The sequence below is a fragment of the Macrosteles quadrilineatus genome, unplaced genomic scaffold, assembly GCF_028750875.1.
Source record: "Macrosteles quadrilineatus isolate MER2022 unplaced genomic scaffold, UCM_ALF_1.0 Scaffold_7__1_contigs__length_78375512, whole genome shotgun sequence".
Classification (NCBI taxonomy): domain Eukaryota; kingdom Metazoa; phylum Arthropoda; class Insecta; order Hemiptera; family Cicadellidae; genus Macrosteles; species Macrosteles quadrilineatus.
In genome coordinates, this window is record NW_026542600.1 from 25,468,206 (window position 1) to 25,490,387 (window position 22,182).

At 34.9% G+C, this 22,182-nt stretch overlaps 1 protein-coding gene across 1 annotated transcript in view; it reads right to left on the minus strand.

The window, feature by feature from the left end:
* Nucleotides 1–572: 572 nt before the first annotated feature.
* Nucleotides 573–22,182, minus strand: part of LOC128999109 (ceramide kinase) — a 32,407-nt gene continuing 10,797 nt past the window's right edge. Inside the window, exons 2-8 of the mRNA XM_054425469.1 lie at nt 16,387–16,635; nt 13,343–13,759; nt 12,400–12,552; nt 11,329–11,481; nt 9,382–9,578; nt 6,617–6,753; nt 573–1,843 (exon numbers count right to left, since the gene is read on the minus strand). Of these exons, the coding sequence (XP_054281444.1) occupies nt 1,756–1,843; nt 6,617–6,753; nt 9,382–9,578; nt 11,329–11,481; nt 12,400–12,552; nt 13,343–13,759; nt 16,387–16,635 (1,394 nt within the window). The 3' untranslated portion in view covers nt 573–1,755. The remainder of the gene's footprint in view (nt 1,844–6,616; nt 6,754–9,381; nt 9,579–11,328; nt 11,482–12,399; nt 12,553–13,342; nt 13,760–16,386; nt 16,636–22,182) is intronic.

Below are 22,182 nucleotides of genomic sequence, written 5' to 3' on the forward strand. Positions count from 1 at the left end.
TAAATAGTTTTTATGTCCTCACTTTTATGATTTTTTTACTGTATGGGTTATGCATTTTTTACACTCTATATACATAGTATGCACTGATCTTAAAGTTTAAAAGACAACAATATATCCTAGATCCCAAAACAGTAAAAACCCTTTTTTTACTTTGTATTGGCAGTGGCGGCAATAAGAATGCGCGACCCCCCCCCCCCCCCCGAAAGTCTGTTTTCCGGGCCCCACCTCCCCCAATAATTCTTAAAAACATTTTCACAGGTATTTCCACCTATGCTTGTACTTGGGCTTGGTACGACAATTCACGAGGTAACGAGGCGCCATCATTGTCTTCCATGATCGCGGCAAAATCCTGAATATCTCGGACGGTCACGAAAACATTAATATCGTCTTCCACTATTGCAGCAAAATCCTGAACGTCTCCCACGGTTGAGTGGACGTCATTATCGTCTTCCGCAACCGTGGCAAAATATTGAACATCTCCCGCAGTCGCAGAGACATCATGTTTTCGAATGTTGACATTACCGACCACAGCAAAAGCGCCAATCTTTTTTTTATCGCGTGGACATGATACTCGCAGAAGTTCTGCGGTTGCTATGCTATCCAGGTCGTCAAAGCTCGGCTCAAGCTGATTTTCTGACTTTGTACTAGATATTTCAAGTTTGTAGGCCAGGCTTGCTCGGATTAAAATCGACAATTTCCTAAGCAAATCAACCTGATTTTGGCCCTAGAACCGAAGGTAACATTTTTTACCTGACTCAAAGTAAACAAATCTGGTTTGCAGCTCCCTAAAAGTATTAATGAAAGGATGTAGTTATTTATTAGAGGTTTATTTGCCAATTTGATAGTAAAAAAATGATTGAGTTTATTCAGTTGAATCAGCATAAAGGGGCCCCTCTCTGGTGTGACCCGCCGAGAGCCATATTGGTTCTAAACACGACCCTATTATACCGCCTTCACACAGACCACAAAAACAGTTAATGCACCCGCAGAACTACAGTAAATTTTATGACTTAGGTTGGTAGAGAATTTCTATCAATCGACCAAGTAGTGTCAATCTAGCTGTTGTTTGTCCTAGCGCTCCAAAAAAACCGCATGGTAGTAATCATATAAATATCTAAATGATGTTAATTAAAAATATGAGGCAGGGCCGGTCGCGTGTCTGGGTCCCAATAAAATTTCTGGGAAAATCCCGGTCAAGGCTCGCAAGCCCGATATCACCGCCACTATCTATTGGATGGGAAGTATTCTCAATAATTCTCTGAATAACATTAACACTTATTTAAAACTGACACAGTAAAATTTTGAACAAAAATAACATTCTATGAAACAATTACCCCGGATGCACAAAAATATCTGTCATGAAAAAAATATGAAAGCACTTTCGGCATTCAGTACTATTACAATCATTGAACAATTTCATAAACATTTGCCTAGTATTGATCATACTAACAAGTTATTTATATTTTTATTCAATAACATTGCCTGATGATATTCATTAATTTTATACTTTGCCTTCTAGAGAGTAATGTGATGTAATATGTGAATTAAATACACAGCCAAATACAACCAAACCGCACATAAGATAACATCTATAATAGCTGTAATGGTATGTCTTATATTATAGTGATATAAAAATATATTTATATATATACAATATCAATTGTATCATTGCACGTAAGTCCTTAAAAATATAATGCTTCGTTATCAAAATCTACAGCCTCAGTCAACCAAACAATTTAACAGGAAACTTGGCAATTATAAGAAACAAAAGCATCCAGGAGTTTCATCTTCCAAACAAGGTTCGACTCCGCGGAAAAACACTTGCAGCAGCTGGCAATGTGCTCTGAAACAGTTCCAAATTTTGTTTACATTGTTAGGAAATCTGTACAATGATGTTTGATCCAAGTAACAAGTAACATTCTAATAAGTTCCACTTAATTACTAATATGTTTTTGTCCCTTTGATTATTGGTCATTTTTAGCCCGTTGGCAGCATGATTGATTATGTTCTAGCTTGGGATGAGCCACAACATGTCACAGTCTACAGTTCTGTAATGTACCTATATTTTCATGTATCTATTTAAATGTAAAATGCAAAAAATCCATTTTGTACTGTAATGTTTATACAGGTTTACATCATTTATATTTTGTTTATAGGCACTTGTAATCTGACTAGTTATGCTAGAAGAACCCTAAAGGCCGGGACACACTTGACCGCACCGAGTCCGTGCCAACATACGGCCGAGTGTCGGCCGTGCTGCGGCAAGAACTAAAACAAGGCATTCAAACGTGTAGGGACACACACCACCGATCTGCGCCAGCACCGTCGCAGTGTTTGCTACCCTTGCCGAGACCGCACCGTCACAGACTAGTTTAGTTTACTTTTTGACGATGTCGGTGCGGCCTCGTGAAACATGAAATTCACAAATTCATATATATTTATATGAACACACTGTTATGGTTGATATTTATCAGATTGTATTTTTATTATATCAGGTTCTATGGCCTATAGGCACTGAAGTAGTTTTGTGTCATAATTTAAATCAATAGAAAAAACCATTGGCCTAGTACCCTTTTTAAATAATTTTTTAATTAAAAAATGATACTATGGTTTATTTTTATATTCATTTTATTTATCTTATCCTATGCTATTAACGCCTAGACCAGTCTTGCACATTAGATGATATTTTACAAGCGAATGACAAAGCTAAATCGGTAGCTAATTTTTTGAAAAGCGAAGTCTGATTTCCGGACATGGAAAGTAAGTAAGTATGCTATTAACGTTTGGACAAAAAACACCTTATTGCCTTCTCTGTAGCAGCAAACCTAAGAACTCGTTAAACTAATGTTATTTAAATAGATAATAAATATGACATTTTTTAAGGATATATTTGAGTTGAACTGACTATTGAGACAATGCTTGATGGCTGTCGCTCAGAGTAGTGACGGGACAGTGTGTTCTCCTACCACCGTCACTAGTCCGTGTCGCGGACTCAGATCGGCCGTGTGACGGCGCAGGCCCGGTGCTCAAGTGTGTCCCGGCCTTAAAGCCCCATTTACGAGAGGCCAGTACTTGCCTCTAGTGTATTTCAAGTTACCTGATGCGGGAAACCTGTCCACCTGGCTTATACAGGGAATTAATGCGCTAACTGCAGCACTCTCTGTCAGCAATTAATTTCGGCAATTAATTTTACAGACAGAATTTATAGACTTTAACTCCAATTGTTATAGAAAGAAAACCTTATGTAACAAGTTAATAATCCTTTCGCCGTTTTTTTCTTAGTAAGATTGTCTACAAAAAAGTGGTAATTGGATAGTCAGAGTGTAAAATAAAATAAAAAAAAAATACAAATTTTAAAACAATTTTTTGAAAGTAAACTTGATTTACAAATTCCAAGATTAATCCAGACACCAAATGACACTACTATTATAAAGTTAAATTGAATCCCTACATAGAAAAATCACAAGTTGTGTACTTTTATAAGTAATAACATAGAAAAACATTTTTTTTTGTTTTACCTTACCGCAGGAGATTTTTTGTGATATCTGGTTTCCATGGCAACACAACATTGTTTGTTATTCGCAAAAATAAATGAGTAAATACGCAAAACAAGAAGCAAGATATTTATAAACGCAATTAAAAGTAAGAAGAAACAAAAAAGGAGGGGAAATAGTAATAATAAAATACCTAATGGTGTTGGGTGACACGAGCGGTACTCATAAGTCAGCCGCCGGGCCGGCAGCGGCCGTACGAGTAACCCTCGCCAAGCAATTAAGTCAGCACTATTGGGTTAAAGTGTACCAATAGCTAACTTTTTTATTATTAGATATATATTTAACTTCTTATAGGGTACTCCCCTTTATTTTTTAAGATGTTTTTTGGGATGGTTTCATACTTTAAAGATATGACCCCCATCTTCAATATTTATTATATAACACTCTGTATTTTATGATTGTTTAAGAATGTAAATCAAATTTTAAAACGTTTTTATTCTTGAAATTTTTTCTCGAAAGCTACTCATTTAGGAGTTACAGCGTGTTATATCTAAGAAAAAAATGGCTTGTGGTGTACATTCGGCATCCTGTAGCTCATAAACGAGTAAGTTTAGAGAGAAAACGCAAAGAATAAATAAGTCTTAAAATCGCATCTACATTCTTAAATACCATAAAATACAGAGTGTTCTACAGGTTGATTACTGGGAAACGCATGTTTTTGACTTGCGTAGTATACGGCAAAGGTCGAAAGTTGTTGCACTAAGGAGGGGGAAGTGTGCAGTTTCAATTGTTGCCGAGATGTGGAACCTTGAGCATTGTACGTTTGTCATGCGGCGATATTACGTAAATGGTGAATCAGTCACTAAGACTCAGAGAGACTTTGGTGCACATTTTAACATAGCACTATGCTATTCCTTATCGTAACACAATATTACGTTGGATACATAATGTTTACACAACTGGATATTTGCTTAAGAAGAAACCTCCTGGACCGGCAAAGACAGTTAGTAACCCTGAGACAGTTGAAAGAGTGCGCCTTGCAACAGTTCAGACTCCTAGCCGCTCAATTCGGAAGCGGGCATCTGCTCTCGGGCTTCACTAATCCACTGTGAGAAAGATTTTGGTCAAAGATCTTAAATTTCATCCTTTCAAGCTGGCAGTATGTCATCAATTGAGTCAAGCAGATAAGAGGCAACAAGTAAATTTTTGTAACACAATGAGTGAAATTTTAGACGAAAATGACGAAGCAGTTATCCTTGGAGTGACGAAGCACATTTCCACTTGGATGGAGCAGTCAGAGTCAACAAACAGAATTTACGATTTTGGTGTGCAGAAAGTCTTCAAAACGTAGCTCAGAGACCTCTTCATAGCTTACGTGTGACTGTGTGGTGTGCGGTTAGTGAAAATGGTATCATTGGTCCTTATTTTTTTAAGGCGACGATGGCAGAGCAGTGACAGTGAATGCACAACGGTACCTAGAAATGTTGGAAGTATATTTCTTGCCAGAACTGCGCCGTCAACGAGAAGAGATACACGAGCAGGGAGATTCTTGTTGGAATGTATGGTTACAACAAGATGGGACAACAGCCCATACGGCTTGCATTAGTATGGAATTCCTTCGGCGAACATTCCCTACAAGAGTTATTTCACGTTTTGGTGATGACACTTGGCCTTCTCGCTCACCGGATCTTACAATTCCAGATTTCTTTCTATGGGGATTTTTGAAATCTAGAGTTTACATAAACAAAGCACAAACAATACAGAAACTTAAAGAAGCTATTCACCAGGAAATCAACACCATTCCTAGAGATATGTTAGCAAAATTCGTAGCAAGTTTTAAGGAACACCTTTAACACTGTATCCAAGCAGAAAGCAACCACCTTATAGATGTAAATTTTAAACGCTAAATTGTATTGTAAATAATGTTATTCTGAAATTGCATATTGTGTACACTGTTTTTCCATTCATAAATATATTTTTTGCTCTGAATTGCCTGAGTACTTATTTGAAAAACATGCGTTTCTCGGTAATCACCCTGTTTAAGAAATATTTAAGATGTCGGCCATATTGAAAAATGGGGATCATATTTTTTTAAATTTGAAACCAAGCAGACAAACCTTGTCAGGCTTTTGAAGCTTGTTGGAAACTAATTTGTAAAACTTGATTTTTGTACTTGAAACATATGGTACGGCAGTAAATGATGATTTAATTATTGTAAGGCATTGCCGGCAGTGCTGGATTTACCACTAGACTGATTAGGCCGCAATGTTTTGTACACAAAACATTTAAACAAAAATAGAATTTCTATTTTCTTAGTAATTGATTTACTGGATTGCGGGTGACGATTAGGATGTCCACGTGATCAAGTAAGATGTTCATGATTTCTCAGCATTCTCCGTGTTCGCGGAAAAAAGTATGTACACACTGATGTCAAAAATCCTACAAGTAAAACGGTCTATTTATCTAATCATAAAAAAATGTTCATTTAAAATTTGGATTACTACTACCGGGCCTTGTGGTATACACAGGCTGAAGCCGTAATATATGTGGGGATATTACTGCAAGGAATTATTTTTGTACAGCCCTGACATTACAAAGTTGAAATATTCAATATGTAATTTAAAACATGAAAGAGGGTTTACACAGTAGTCTAGATAATCCTGTCTTTGTTTTATTCGACCCTCCCTGCAGAGTGCTTTGAAACTGTGCGCAAGTTCCATGTAGTCAAGGCAACCCCTTGAGCCCCTGCCTGTACTCAGAACATTATGCCAACTTTAGACATCTGCACTTTTCTTTTTGATTGTTTTAGCACGCTGTATCTTATCTTATCCTATCTTACAGGGGCAGGTTGAGACCTTAAAGCACTTCATCCAAAATTTAATTATTGCGCACCCTAGCACGCTGTATAGACTGTTGTAGATTATTTAGTATGAAATTAAAACAGAAGTTCTGTTTCAATAGGGGACAAACATAAGCATTAACTGTGTTTTTCATAGTAGACATTATATTCATTTAATGATTTAAAACATGTTAAAAGAGGTTTTTAAAATTAATTTGCATGTCATGTAACCTTGCACTGGCCAGTTTTGGTACTTTCAATTCCTACAGTACTTTACACTTACTTGATGGAGACGGAGGTGTCTGCTAACATTTCACCATCACAATTCCACACGGATGTTTGAGTCTGGCTGCTGGGACTAGGAACAGCTTGCACAGAGAACTGTGTCGTTCGATGAACCTCCACAAAAGGCAAATCATACTGCAAAACAACAATAAATCTCATAATACAGTATGACTTGAGAAATAAACCACTGTAGAAAAAAAGCTGTAGGGTAGTGAGTATTTTAAATTTGAGTTGGATTCAAAGTTGTAATATTTTTGAAATAAAATTGGGGTTGCAAATTACAAGCTTTAAACAAATTTTGCAAGGGTTAATTTTAAGGTTTTACTAAGGATAATAGTTCAAATTGTATAAGAAACGTGTAGTTGGTGAAATATCTGATATTTAATATAAAATAAAGTTTATAAATTATAGCACTTAATAAACAGTCAATTTTGCGTGATATGGTTATAGTTGTTGCTTAGGCAATGCTGGCAAATAGCAAGTCCTTTATTTTACTTTAATTTGATGATTAGTGTTATAAGTACAAGATAAGAGCAACCTTTTGATGTAACTCTATTAATTTAAATTCTAGATCATTACTTTTAAGAATCATTAGACAATCTATGTTTTGAGTGATTTGGAGACTTTGTTTATCCCAAATCTTTCTTCTTCTTTTTTTTTTTTTTGGGGGGGGGGCAGATGGATGTTTACTGTAGTCATAAGCTATAAAACAAAACTTAATAATAGCCAAAACTGTGTACGGCAAGTAAAGTAAAGTCCCAATAGTCCAGCATCTATAGGGGGTTGAGTATGCACTGAAAGTGTAACTCTTTTTGACTTTTGATTGTTGTTTGGGGCACATTGGAGATGACAAAAACCTATTTTGTCGCCCTCTCAGCAGGTGCACAACTTGCGGGGGGGGGGGAGGGGGAAGGTACCTTGAGACGCGTTCTAGAAAATCGCTCATATCTCGTGAACTAGACACGATAAAAACAAGCTCTAAACGACATTGTATTACCAGCTTCATCTGCTTTAAAAAAAATATCAAGGAAAAGTCCCGTATCTATAATATTAATTGAGTTATTTATCATTTAATTTTTAAATATGTATCAAAAACTCCAAATAACGTTAAACTATCCATTAAAACCCCTTTAAAACAACAAACAGTACAGTTTTTCATCGTGCATAATATGTTTAACACACTAAAGTCACTTTATATGGTAATTATATAGAAATATTACAAGGTTATGCGAGGTTTCCGTTGAAGCGGCACGGTGACGCAGGTGACACCGCTGCATGGCAGAAATCAGCTTATAGTACACTTTAAAAATTTTTTTAAATTGGGTATGTACTGAATGTGTAACGCATTTTGACTTTTGATTGATGTTGGGGGCACCTTGGAGATGACAAAAACCGATGTTGTCACCCTCCCAGCAGGTGCACAACTTGGTGGGAGGGGGGGAAGTAGCACTGAGGCGCGTTCTAGAAAATCGCTCATATCTCGTGAACTAGACACGATAGAAACGTGTTTTAAATGGCATTGTATTAAAAACCATATCTGCTTTTAAGATTTTACAATTAAAAATCCCATATCAATGAAAATTATTGAGTTATTTAAAATTTTATTTGAAATTGCAAATTTTAAGTCAAAATACCGTGTATCTAACTCTATAACTCCCATAAAACAATGAATAGTACTGTGTTTGGAGTGCATCATCAAATTTCAATCAGTATTGCACAATCGTGATATGTTAGGTCATTAACCTTGGTTCAGTAATAAAACTGCACCATCGCTTACTCCAACAAAACAAAAATTGCTTAACACTGTACAGTAAAAAATCACGTCAAGAATAAAACAAAAGAGAGTCTAGACTAGTAAACTACTGACACTGTAGTTATGATAGGCTGCTACTACTACATGATGTTTCAGAACAGAAGAATGTGGATAAAAACATCAAATAACTCATAAACAGCATAAAATCATAGTACTTAAGTCTTAAAGATTAACAACAGTCGTAAAATAAGATAAAGATAACAATGAAAAAACCCCAATTATTATTTCTCTTTGTTCTTCTATTCTTTCTTTGGTTTCTCTTCATCCACACATTCAACAAGTTGTCATGGTTACTAATCACCCAACCACCTACTGTTGTGACATAGCAGATAGCAGACAAATGGATGTGTAAGGAGCAGACAATTGTCAGTACAAGCGGATAGCTTCACCTTGAAGCTATTGATCGATATTTCTTTGTCTTGCTTCAATTTTATTTTTGTCAAATGAAGTGTGATGTTTTAAAAACAATCATGGGGGAACCTACTGCATATAAAAATGGTCAGAAATAGTTAAATATACGGTGTATTTCAACATATTAGACTGAAAAAACGCAATTAAAAAAGTTTTCTTGAGATTTTTTGAGGTTATGTAACATAATTTAAGAGGCATCAATTGACCACGGTTGATCCGCCCTCGGTTAATCGAGGTTCTACGGTATATCAGCATATGACTTAGGTAGGGCTCTTGACTGGTCGAGGACAAATTAGAAAGTACCTTGGAACCATTGGGTTTAGCCAAATGGACCTATACAGATTTTATGCAACTAGACTGTCCAGCCTAGAGAAGATTGAAATTTTTAGGAGAGGCAACTGTGAGGCTTAAAGAAATAAAATAAATGGTGATCAACAGTTTTTAGGGTTCAATAACAATCTAAGGCTGATGGACTGAATCGAGGGGTGGTACCAAAGGCCTAAGTTAACTATACCCCAAACCCCACTAAAAAAACTTACAATAGATTTGATCCGGCTAGAAAGAGTGAGCAGCAGACGAAGATTGTTGAGCATGGACGTGTGTCGCACCAAAACTACATCCAGGCAGCCGTCACCCATATGGGTATGGGGGGAAATGCCATTGGGGCTCCGGGGGCAGGCACACGATAAGTTGGCTCCGTTCACCATCAGAAACTTGCCTCTGATAGTCTTCCACTCTGTAAAGAATCAGAAATACATATACTTGTTTCAAAGTTGCCAAATACATGTTCTTCTCGGCTCAAATTATGCTGAATTAAAAATTGTTACTACTTCTGATTTTTATTTTTCCCAATAGTAAGAAGGTGTAAAATGAGCGCATGCATTTGAGCATTGTAACCTGACTTTTAGATTAAAATACATTAGAGTGTTGTTTTGCTATAGGTTGAAAGGTTCCAGTTTTGACTGATATCGAATTACGATACTTTGTCAGCATCCATTAGTAGGACTAATTAAGCAGGGTGTAAACAGTCTTTAGATAAGTCCAACTTTCAAACGCCTCTAAGTTCAGGAAATTCATTAAATCAGCTTGGGTAGCTACGTAAAGGGTTAAATTCACAACATATCCATTTAACTCACAACACATACAAGATCAAATTAAGTACTTTTGGTATGGTACTATCGGTTTTTACCTTTTAAATTATGAAGGAGACTGTGCTTCATGGTTTAGCTTCTGTGCAAAAAAATGTCAACTCTGTAATCACTATTTTAGGATTTTGCGTAAACCATAAAAGGCTCTCTGATATTCTTAATTTTCCACATTGTATCTTTTTCATGGTGTTATTATTACAATAGTATATTACGTTACTAGTCCTGAAAATAAGTGTTTACCGGACGAGTGTGGTCGTTCCCGTGCGAGACAAAGTCGAGTACGGGATTACCATACGAGTCCGGTACACACATTTTGGACGAGTTACGTATGATAGTTTACGCCATACTACTTAATTCGTACAAATCCTTATAAATTTCCACCAACTAAAGGACCAAACATCACTAGTCATAAAGGTTATGTTTTTGTTTATAACTAAATCATTGCCACGCAAATACAGTATAATCAGCTGATTGGTGTCCGGCAAAACTCATTGCAGAACAGTATTACGCAATGAAACCCCATTTGATTAAGCTGGTGGCAAACAGCTGTTTTCTGGACTAAATCCTTGCATGGGAAGTTCGTCAAAATAGTGTAGTGTGGCGTAAAAGTGGTTTACAGTAAATAAAATATTACAGTTAGTCAATACATTTCTCCCTCTCCAATGGAGGACCTGCGCTCTCAACAGATTACACATACACATTAGTGTGATATGCAGGAAATCCTCCCATCCTTCACAGGTTATTTTGCATATACACATGGGAGCGTAGCTTTAGTAAAACCCGGATCTTTAACCTTATATAAATTTAGTTAGGAGTTGGATGGCTATTAAAGGACCAGATTAAATTCAAAGTACTGAACCTTTTTATTATTATCTTAAAGTAATTAACTATTCTATGTAACAATAAAACAATTTTTAACAACAAACCCACTAATGAATGGCTAATTGGAAACGTCCTGGAGGCATCTACTTCCACGTAATTTAAAATCAATCAAAATATCTTAATCAAAAGAATTCCCCTTATCGGCCTTATCAAAACCATGAATAACACAAATCCCTATTTAACTCTTAATCCCCTTTAAATAAAGCTCCCCCTTACAAAAACTCTCGACTAAGGGCCTAACCCTAAGAGAGAGTGCTCAGTGCTCGAGAATTAAAGGTGATCATGATATTTTTGATTCTATGAAAAACTATTTTAGTTCAAAGTATAAGATAAATAACACTGGACAATAATTTTTGTTTGCCAGAGTTACTAGTTAATTAGACAAAACTGTTCATGATGGCTGAAAGACCTCTCAGTAGAAATTGCTTTGGGCAACACAATTTTATAATATGTTACCTGGAGGAGTGGAATCATCAACGGTCAAATCTTTCTGAGATGCACAGCGCTTGCAGTCTTTTAAACATTTAGAATCTTCTTCAGTAATACTTTCGTTAACAGCTAACTTAATCTCCACTTCATAACCCTGGTTTGCCAGAAACTTTTTGAGACCTGAAACATTTTTGAGTTTTATTTTTGCTTAACTTGCAATAATAGTTTGGATGTCTAGAATAGAGTATGTTTGGCTAACTGAGGAATTTTTGCCTCACAACAGTGTAAAATAGATAAAATGTAAAAAGTGAAAAAACCCTTTTAAAAAACTAACAAAGTTTGAAAGATTTTATTTTTAATTAATGTAAAGAAATAAAACTACCACTATTGTGGTTTATGAAACTATTTCAATCAAGTAATCAATCAAACTTTAATTTAACAAGTAATAATGCAGCATTACATATATAATAAACAAAAATTATCACATGGGCTTCTGCCTGTGTGTGATAAGAGTTTGATACTATTTTTACAAAAAAAAAAAAAAAAAAAAAAAAAAAAAATTACACTTCTTAGTCTAAATGGTCTAAATTTCACTTTAGACTTGAGCAGTATACCATAGTAGGTCCGCTTTTGACCCTCAGACAAACGTTAGTTGGTAGGCCTATTGAACAACATTTGACATGGGATGCTATAAATCCCTAATATAACATATTTTTCAAACCAATTGTAGTATGTCTTTGTATGTAGTATTTTTGAGTGATGGTAGTGCTTCATTTATGATAACCAATGTCTCAATAAACAATTATTTCAAACATAGAGTCTGACACTGCAAATAGGCCTAAATGAGTATTTTTTGTAAATATACATTTCTAACAAATCAAATTTAGAAAATCTGTTTTGTTACACCTACATATGTTATTAAAATAAGAAAACCAACTTTTCTATGTGTGCAAGATCCACTACCTGCAGTAACAATTATCAGGAAATAAAATCTTCTAAAATATCTGATGGTAGAAGAAACATAACCTATAAAATCTCATGATACCAATACCAAATCTATAAAACTTTATGTCCCATTTACTCATACCTGACACATACCTGAGAAATCATAACGTTTAGGACCCATCCACCTAAAGTTGTCACTGTCTCTAATGATATCTCCCAGGTATCCATAAGAGATAACACTGCAATAGTAGCAGAGGAGGGTATTCTGATTGTGAACGCTACTTACGTCCAGGCCCGCACTTTTTCCTGAAATTACATTCAACTTGTATTAGTCACATTGAGGTATGGTGCAAGCTTCTAAAATTTGTTGAAGGGTATAATGTTATAAAATATAAAAGAGCTATAGCCTATGTGTAGCTCATTAAGCTCATATTGTCTTTAACTTGTTAGCTTAAAGCGTTAAGTTATATTATTACCATACTAGCAATTTAGATGGGGACGCCACCTAGGTGGGTCTTTCAACTGAAATATATTAAAGGTAGTCATGATACTTTTGATTCTAGGAAAACAATTTTAGTTCAAAGTAAAAGAGAAATAACACTGGACAATAATTTGTGTTAGTGAAAGTTGAGTAAACGATGAGTGTAGAATAAAGTGTAATGATCTGTGTAGCTTTGTTACTGACTAAAAGATCAGCTGTTTCATTAGCCAGGATCAATTATTTAAAGCCCAATGATCAGGAAAAGCTAGTTCCAGTTTCGAACCTTCAAAAAGTTACTGACTTTTCTCAAGATCAAACCGGCGACCTTTTGATTGTTAGGCAAGCACTATAACCACTCAGCTTTTCTGGATCTAGATTGAGAAATGACTTGTTTTCTGAGATCGTATTCAGTTATACAGGTCTTACAAATAAACTCTTGCCAACTCTCCATCTAAAATAATGGATAGCCTACATTAAATTAAAAGGACAGAAACTAGTGTAGCGTTCTCATACTTGACCACTAGTGAAGGCTAGTGAATCATGTAGGCTTCAATCAATTGTGTACTAAACTTTAAATTTAAAGTTGAAACGAATACACTGTAAGCCTTTAGTTACCTATAATGATATGGATAACAGCAGTCTGTATGTCAGTAGTTCCGTGAATGCAGTAGGCTACAGTGTCAGTGCTGCCCCCTGGGATGACCCCGAGACGTAACCTCGGCTTAATGAGGTCACACGAGGGGTTGTCAGGGTCGATGCCGTTGTCCCGGGCAGTCCGAGAGATCAGACCGTTCATGAGCTCTGAGAATGTCCCGTCTCCTCCTACACAGACCACACCGTCGTATCTAGACAAGTCGTCCTGCAGTAGCATGTCACGAGCGTGGTTGGCGCGCTGCGTGATCGTCAGGTCCACTTTGACTCCTGCGATGTCCAGCAGAGGCTTTACTACCTCCTTGTAAATCCTCAGTCCTCTTCTCCTTCCTCCAAATGGGTTGACAAACATCAACAAGTGTTTCGGTCTCTGTTTTAATTCTGTAAAGATAAAATTAACTCATGATAGCGAAGTATGATTTACTTATTAACGGGGAACCATTTGTTTATAGAATGTTGAATGCCATCCTTCCTGCTGTAGTCAAAGTTTTGAGTTAGATAAGAGATTTGGTAATATCATGATTAAGAGTTGACAAAGTATATTTTAAAAACATATTTTAATAATAAATAAATATTTGATTTATTGAAAAAAAAATTTCAACTTTACAACTAATACAGTTATTATATTAATGTTTATAAAACATTGAAGGCTTTCTTCTAAACTGTTTTTAAAACCTTATTAAATCATCTTCTCATCAAACGTAAGGCTAAGTATCATATACTTTAGGATTTTTTGAGAGGATAGCAGGCTTACCTGAATGGGAAAGAGTCCAAACTGGCACAGGAAACACAACACTTTACAACTATATACACCAAACATTAGAATATTTCACTGTCACTGACAGCATTTTCAACTAAGGAAGAGAGAGTTTTCTACATGTCTAATGGAAAACTCTCTCCTCCTTAGTTGAAAATGCTGAAATATGTTTTGTGTATATAGTTGTACAGTTTTGTGTTTCTTGTACCAGTTTGGACTCTTTCCCACTCAGGTAAGCCTGCTATCCTCTCAAAAAATCCTAAATACCTAGGCCCTTGTGCTCTATGCTACACCCTTATATCATATACTTTGTATGGTAACGCTCTAATCCGACATCCTATGATCTTTTTCCTATGGCTGTAAATCTAAGTTAGTCTGTCTTGTCAACCAGTAGGCCTATTATTACAGTTAATTTATACAATAATTGTAATATTTGATGATTATTAGCTGAAAAAGCAGGATCAAAAACAAAATAAATTTAAGTAGATAAAAGGTTTTTCTTTTGATACAGGTAGTTACATGGCCTACAATAAAAGTAGCCTATTAATGCAATAGTTAAATTAATGCAATAACTGGGTATTAGCAAAGTAAACACAATGAGAGCAGTGTTTATATTTAGTACACCAAGAGAGGGGGTTTAGTCTGGATATGTCGTTCATGTGCACTGTACACTTCTGACTAGTTCACGATGCAACACTGAATTCCAAAACAATCGTTTACAATTTGTATTGTAATAACTATTTATGCGGGAGAACGTATCTATGTCACATTAAATACATTATATTGTTTAAAATATTATTTCAAATTGCTATATCTTGATATTCTAACCCATTGTATGAGCCTCTAACTACCATTTTGCATGGTATCCAAACCATTACTTTATCAGATCAAGGTTTCCCTCAGTTGGTTGGACTAGCGAGTCTATACTGAAATGTTAACAACAATGAATTCTAGGTAGTCAAAACTGAATATCTATTTGAGCTGAACAAGAGATGCTAAGACCCAAATACTGCTTGATCAGCCAATTACTGAATTGTCTGTCAACCTTTCGTGTTTGTTTCTAGCATGTAGTACCACATATCAGTCCCAGGCAATGTTTTGTTGATTATTACATATCTCAAAGTTTACAAAGAGTTCCTTAATCCTATTTGCTGGCACTATAGAGGTAACCTTTTTTTAGGTCTGCGGTGTAATATCTCATTGCTGGTTTAGTACCTCAACGCTACTTATTCCTAAAATATGTTGATGCATTTAGACTGTTCAGCAATAAATTGTCAGTCTGAGCTATGATTTAGTCAAGTACTAGAGCCAACCTCCTAGCGAAAACCTCACATACTGTTTCTGTGAAATGAGTAAAAAACCAGGTGTCAGTGAGTTTAGAAAGAGGGCGACAAGAAAACGTTTGGGAAGTGAAAAAGGCTACAAAAGTTCCTAAAATTAGTAGATTTTTATGCAGTGCTCGATTTGAGGGGGAACGCGGCGGAACAGAGTTCCAGCACCTCTCTTTCAGAAAGATAAAATATTAGCATAAATAGGTACTAATCACATTAAATAGGTTACAGTTCCGGCACATCATTTTTTACAAATCGAGTACTGTTTTTATGAATTAAAACTGTACCTCCAGGAACTGTCGGATTAGACGACCCTGAGGAGGTATCTACCCTGTAAAGGAAAGAGGTATACAAGCCCATAAGCAATTACGATGGGTTACAATCAGCAGAACCAGTAAACAGTAGCTGGTGATTCATCCAGTGGGCTTTTATCAATTAAAAGAACATAACCTAGCTGTGTAAAGCCAACCACTTCATCTTAACTTTTGTTTCATTTTTATTTGATCTTCATGACCCATAACAAAGATGTTATAATTAAACCCATTTTACTTTTAAAAACGCACCCTTGGAAATATAAATGTGTAAGTAAAAGTTAAACTTATTGTAATTAACAGTTTTGTTTTGACTTTACTATGCCATTCTTTTTCATAACAAAAGTAAACACAATATAACGAGCCTTAACGTTGTTATATTGCGGACGCGCATACAAATCGTAAAATGCCTACTTTGAATTTTTGTATTCTTATTAATCGGGGGGGGGGGGGGGGGGGGGTTCACAACTACCTCTCAGGCCCATAGCGTGTTACGTACTAACCAGTAACCACAGGCCTGGATACAGTACAAGTAAATATTGTTACATGCTGTATAACTTACCAACTAAACATGCAGTATAAGAAAGGACATTACAGGTAATAAATCACCTTTCAGCATAATTTCTAGTGTCATGACCCAGCTAGTGACATGTCTATGATCCGAACCCTTGAAGTCAACTCTCTTGTACTTCCACTCGTTTTGCTTCTCTTGGACCACGTAGTGGACGGTGAAGTCCAGATGGACAGTGTCCACATCTTCTGACACTCCAGTCTCGGACGGAGTTGAACAACAGCTCTGGTCATCATTGTGGATGTACTTGGCAGCGATAATGTCATTTATTGGTAAACTGGTGCGTGCTGCAACAATTCACACATTTCACTTTCTGAACATAAAAACCACACGTTTGAGCGTGAATGTACAGAAGCAAAATATGATGCTGCGAGGAAGGTAAATTAAGGTCTCCAGCAAGCCCCGTCGCAGCCAAGCGAGCTAGTTTAAATCTCACATCAACATGGTATTCCTAACTTTCTCCACCAGTATTCCAACTGGTCTTACCACTAGGCGACGATTAGTCTCGTCATAGTAAACAAGATATCAATCAGAGAGAAATCGATGGTCGCGGCTGAAGCTCATTGGGGATCTTAATTTACAGACTCGTGTGATATATTCCAAACCATAATACCAGATTATGTATATTTACATTTACTCAAACAATATTAGTCGTAGGCCTACTAAAAAAAAAAAATTTGTAAATTGGTAAATAATTATGACTTATGAAAATATTATGACACACCGTTTCATAATAAGGTTAATAAATTGAAAATAAAAGGTTTAATAGTGGCGGTAAAATAGTACAGTACAAAACACAAAATAGTACAAAAATACACACTAATATTTTAATCTATTTCCCTATGCATGAATGACTTAACCTTAAAAATAACAGGAACGTAAAAAAATATCCCTAGTCTAAATCTTTAAAATGAAATATTACTTTTGACTTTTAATATTTCACAATCAGTTTTTTATCACTATAACAGATACTTTTTAACTGTGGGCTATTAGAAAATCTCCACATATACATAGTGAAAAATGGAACCATATAAGCATAACACATAATCTTTGCACAACCTACCTTGTGATAGGTACCAAAGTCATGTAAGAGGTAAATTGTTATGTAATTCAAACATTAAAGCAAGATATCGATATCCAAAGAATCTGGAAGCTGTCAAGATTTAATAGAAATTGATATTTTACTGGAATGCTTATGAATTGCCAATTAGTCAAGTCAGTAATTCAGAGCAAACCCATCAATAAAGCAAGCCCCGTTTTCACATAATCAAATGGTTGGGAAACTGTTGATCCAATTTCCCTAATTAGAGAAGCATCCAGTATCCAGGTGACCTTGTAAGCCTGCTAATGGACTTTCCACAAGCAGAGATTATAACTGTCTTTTAGACCCGATCAGCTACAGACTATATGGTCTTGTTGTACCATAACACCAAACTTGTTCTGAGTATCTGAACTATCTTCTCCAACAAATTGTACCCTACTTTGAATTGTGGCTCAATTTTCGAAAGTGATTTAATCATGAACAACTATCCTACGCAGGACTCGATTTGAGGAAGAACGCAGTGGAACAGTGTTAAGGCACTTATCTCTACAGTAAATCTTTTTGATGTTAAACCCTCAACAAACACTAATTTCACTAGTTGTTTGACTATTTTTATGCTAAAGCCCAACAGTCTGTGGGTAAGAAGGAATGAGAGGGATGGTTAAACATGGGGCTACAAAAACTCTCAGTTTCAGATAAAAAAGGACTAACCCAGCAGATTGGGTTCGATTGAATCTAGTGAAAAATTACCTTCGATAGAATAGTTTTTTGGTTTAGCTTGTAACCTTTAGGTCAATAAATAAATGGAAATAAATCTATCATAAACCCAATCGCAATATTTTGTCCGTAAAACAAAATCAACACATCAAAACCATCAACAACAAACACAACCACAAAAGTTCAAACCTAAATTTGACAATTTGGGTTTGATGCAAATTATTGTTTAAGTACAAATTTGAATATAAAATTAGAGAAAGTATTCTGTACTGCAGTTAATTTCATCTGGAGGAATCAATCCATATATCAGTCCATATCACCATATACAATTGGCAGTTTGGGCAAGCCATTACAGCTAATCAGCATACAAATTGAGTAGCATTGTAATGGTAATATGAAGAAGCTGATGGGCATTTAATGAGTTTTTCAAGGTGAACAACTCTAAGAATGGGTTTTACTGCTCAGTGAGTCATTGTGAGCAAGATCGTTAAATAGCCTACTGATAGAAACCAATTCACTCACAAATAAATTACAGCTACATTTCAAATAGTGTTCTACCAGTAGGGAACACAATTGGGCGAAACTATATAATATTCAAAAGGGAATGTGTAAAATCTGTATCATAGAAGTAATAAATGAATCTGTGTTGATGAAAAGTCAAAATTACACTTAATAATCTTCTAGGGAAAACAGGGTCATGCCATCAAAGTTGAAGCATTTTGTACTAAATAGAAAATATCGTTTGATTAGAAATATTATTTTTGACATCTTTTCACATTAGAAAATGCTCAGAGTGTGATTGCTTCGTAGGTGTAGGTGAAATATCAATTTTCAACAAACTAAACTGTTATTTTGTAAATGAAATAGGTTGTATTTCATTTGCATCTAGAATGTTAGTGACTCAAATGATTCCACTATTGGGTCTTAATATTATAATGGCTATTCAGTAGACATCCATGTTAAAAAATGTAAAGATAAGAAAATTTAAATAGGATCAACTACTTTTAAGACTTAAAAAAAATAGTGCTAGTATTACAAGATAAATGCAAACCTCTGTAATATAAAAAGGACATTATTACATTCTATGCAGCAGATTGTCTCTTTTGGAGAAGGGTCCATATTACATGGCAATTAAACTGTTTAATCACCTTCCACCAGAGATAAAAAAAAAATACTAACACATTTAAAAAAAAAACTGGAAACTCATCTAGCTGCAACATGTCCTTATAAAGTGGACGATTTTGTTTTTAAATGAGCACATCTGTCTGAGTCAGGGGTGTTGTACTGTATATATTCTCATTTTTGTTAGACTATATCTTATACATTATATTTGATTTTTTAATAATTAATTGTAATAATTGTAATTGTAATTAATTGTAATAGTTAATTTACACTCTAGTTATAATTGACATGCCATCTGTTACATGAGCTATGCTCAAATTTGTAATGTTTTTATGACAAATAAAGAGTTTGAGTTTGAGTTAGTGATTATGTGAAACAGAGCTTCTTGGTAAATATACTTTTTTAGAGCTTGTTTTCACTTCAGGAACTAATACAAATGCTGTACAAAAACAGAGACTTTAAGCATTTTTTTTTTAAATTTTGGGATAAAGCAGCAAAAAAGCTAACTTTATTTTAACCAATTCTTGAAACTGAGTAAAATTATAAACTTGGATTTTTTACTGTGATATGCTAGTGTAGTAAAAATCATAGTATTGTTGACAGTAGTCAAATTTACATGCACCTGCTTCGAAATTTAAAGCTAACAATTAGGCTTAATTGTCTAAGTGTTCACTAGAAACTACTTTAGGGACCCCTAAACATAAAGATGATACCACCAGGGATACCAAAAACAAAAATAAACCATTACAAATAACAATTTGTTTTAGTAAAGGTTTAAAATGTGTCAAGTTGATTTAAGAACAGATGTCATTGTACATCCACCGATGTAATAGTTGCTCATGACTAGCTATTTGTTAAAGGAATGCTAATGGTAGTCTGCTAAATTTATTAAAATTTGTTGGACACATAAAGCAACTTTTTATCACTTATTTCAACCCCTATTATGGCAAAGTAACTACATATAACTATCATTTGTATCATGTAGTCAAAGAAGATAAGGAGTGATGTATGGGTCATATAATGTCTGTGGAAAAAAGGTATCAAATAATTACGTTATCATGTTATGCTGTGTTTATCGCTTAGCAAATACATATTGCCTTGACATGTACTGCCATTTATCTAGTTCCAATCAATTCAATCAACTTGCATACAATTTTATAATAGCTAGTTTCAACTGGAGTTTACAGCTTATGCTAAATTAATTTAATTTAAAATGTATATACCGGTACTGTACAATCTTCGGCAATGGTGGCGATATATCTCGTGGCACAGGTGGCCCCCCTGGCCGAGGGAAATAAAATAATCGACAAGTTGGAATTGGGAGAGTTTATAAATAGCCTATTTCAATTTTTATTAGTAAAATGTTATTGGTTACCTATTGTTGCTGAACATTAGAAAGTGCATTTGTTGTTACAGTTGACTCCTCTCTTACCCGGACATCGGTTTAACCGGACTACACTTTGCGGAAATTACATCTCTTTAACAGGACAATTTTTATCAGCACATCGGTTTAACCGGACTAGATCGGCAGGAAGTGGACGGTACTGAAACGACTGTTCTTGTGAGAAAGATTTGAAACCAGTGATCACGTCTCTAAATACGATGTTCTCTTAAATTTAAGTCAAATACCGTATACAGTATGCATGTAATCGGTCCGTTTAAATGAGTTTTTGGAGACATCGGTTTCACTGGAAAATCCGCTATCCAGACTGGCCTCGGTCCCGAGAAGTCCGGATAAGAGGGAGCCTACTGTAGGTTAATTTACAAATGACCGTTAATGGCATCCGAAAAAAAAAAAAAAAAAACAGCCGACAAGTCCACCATAAAAGCATTGAAGATATCTTTTATTGAAGATATTTTAAACAATTTGGATGAAGAAAACTGTATTATTAGTGCTTTTTTAGACACGTTTAAGCCTTTGATAGAGTTCACCAGCCTAGCTTAATAAATAAGCTTAACAATTATGGTATATATGGTGAAGAATTGAACTGGATAAGGTCTTATTTGGAAGAAAGGCATCAGCATGCCAGTGTACAATGGTACAATATCGAATCAAGTTAAGGCAAGTACAATATTCGGTTACTCAAGGATCGGTTCTTGGACCATTCCTATTCTTATGTTATCTGGGAGGTATGCAGGAACATATAACTAATAAAATTCAGAATAGCAAACTATGTTTGTATGCAGATGACATCAGTTTGTCAATTCATGACAAAAATACAAAAAGTATAGAATCCAAAATAGAAAATGCCGTTTCAATTGTTAACACTTTCCTCAATGATACAATCTTTTTACTAAATAAGAATAAAACTACTTTGGTTAAATTTTCTTGTAAAAATTCAAAGAACAATGCAATTTTTAATAATTTTGAAAATAACACAAAGATTTTATTTAGGTCTTATAGTTAACAAAACGTTAAACTGGTCCAAACATGTTGATCATGTTTGTAAGAAAATAAGCTCTGGAATTTTTATAATTAAAAGACCACAAAGCTACCCTCTGCTGTGTAAAGCTAACCTCTGGTTAGGTGGGTTTTAACCTTTTGCAATTAACAAACCCTTACAAAAGTTTACTATACCCATATTCATTTCCATATATCTTATTGCATTTAAATTTATGGTGATATGAGTAAGTTAATCAAAATTTTAAAAGAATTTTATTATTTCAGATGGAAGCTATAAGACACATCCTAAATTTAGAAAGAACCTCTAGCAAAAATTCTTTAAAACAATATTTCAATGATTTGGAAATTTTAACAGTTCCGTGTTTATAGAACAACTCTTTATATAAAAAATGATTAATTAAAATTCGAGCGACAAAAGGATATCCACAATTAGGCCTACAATACTAGATATAAACAAAATTTCACAATTAAAAATCATAAAAAAGATAAATATAAGCTAAGTCCTCGGTATATTGGCATTAAATTTATCCATCAACTTCTAGATGACAT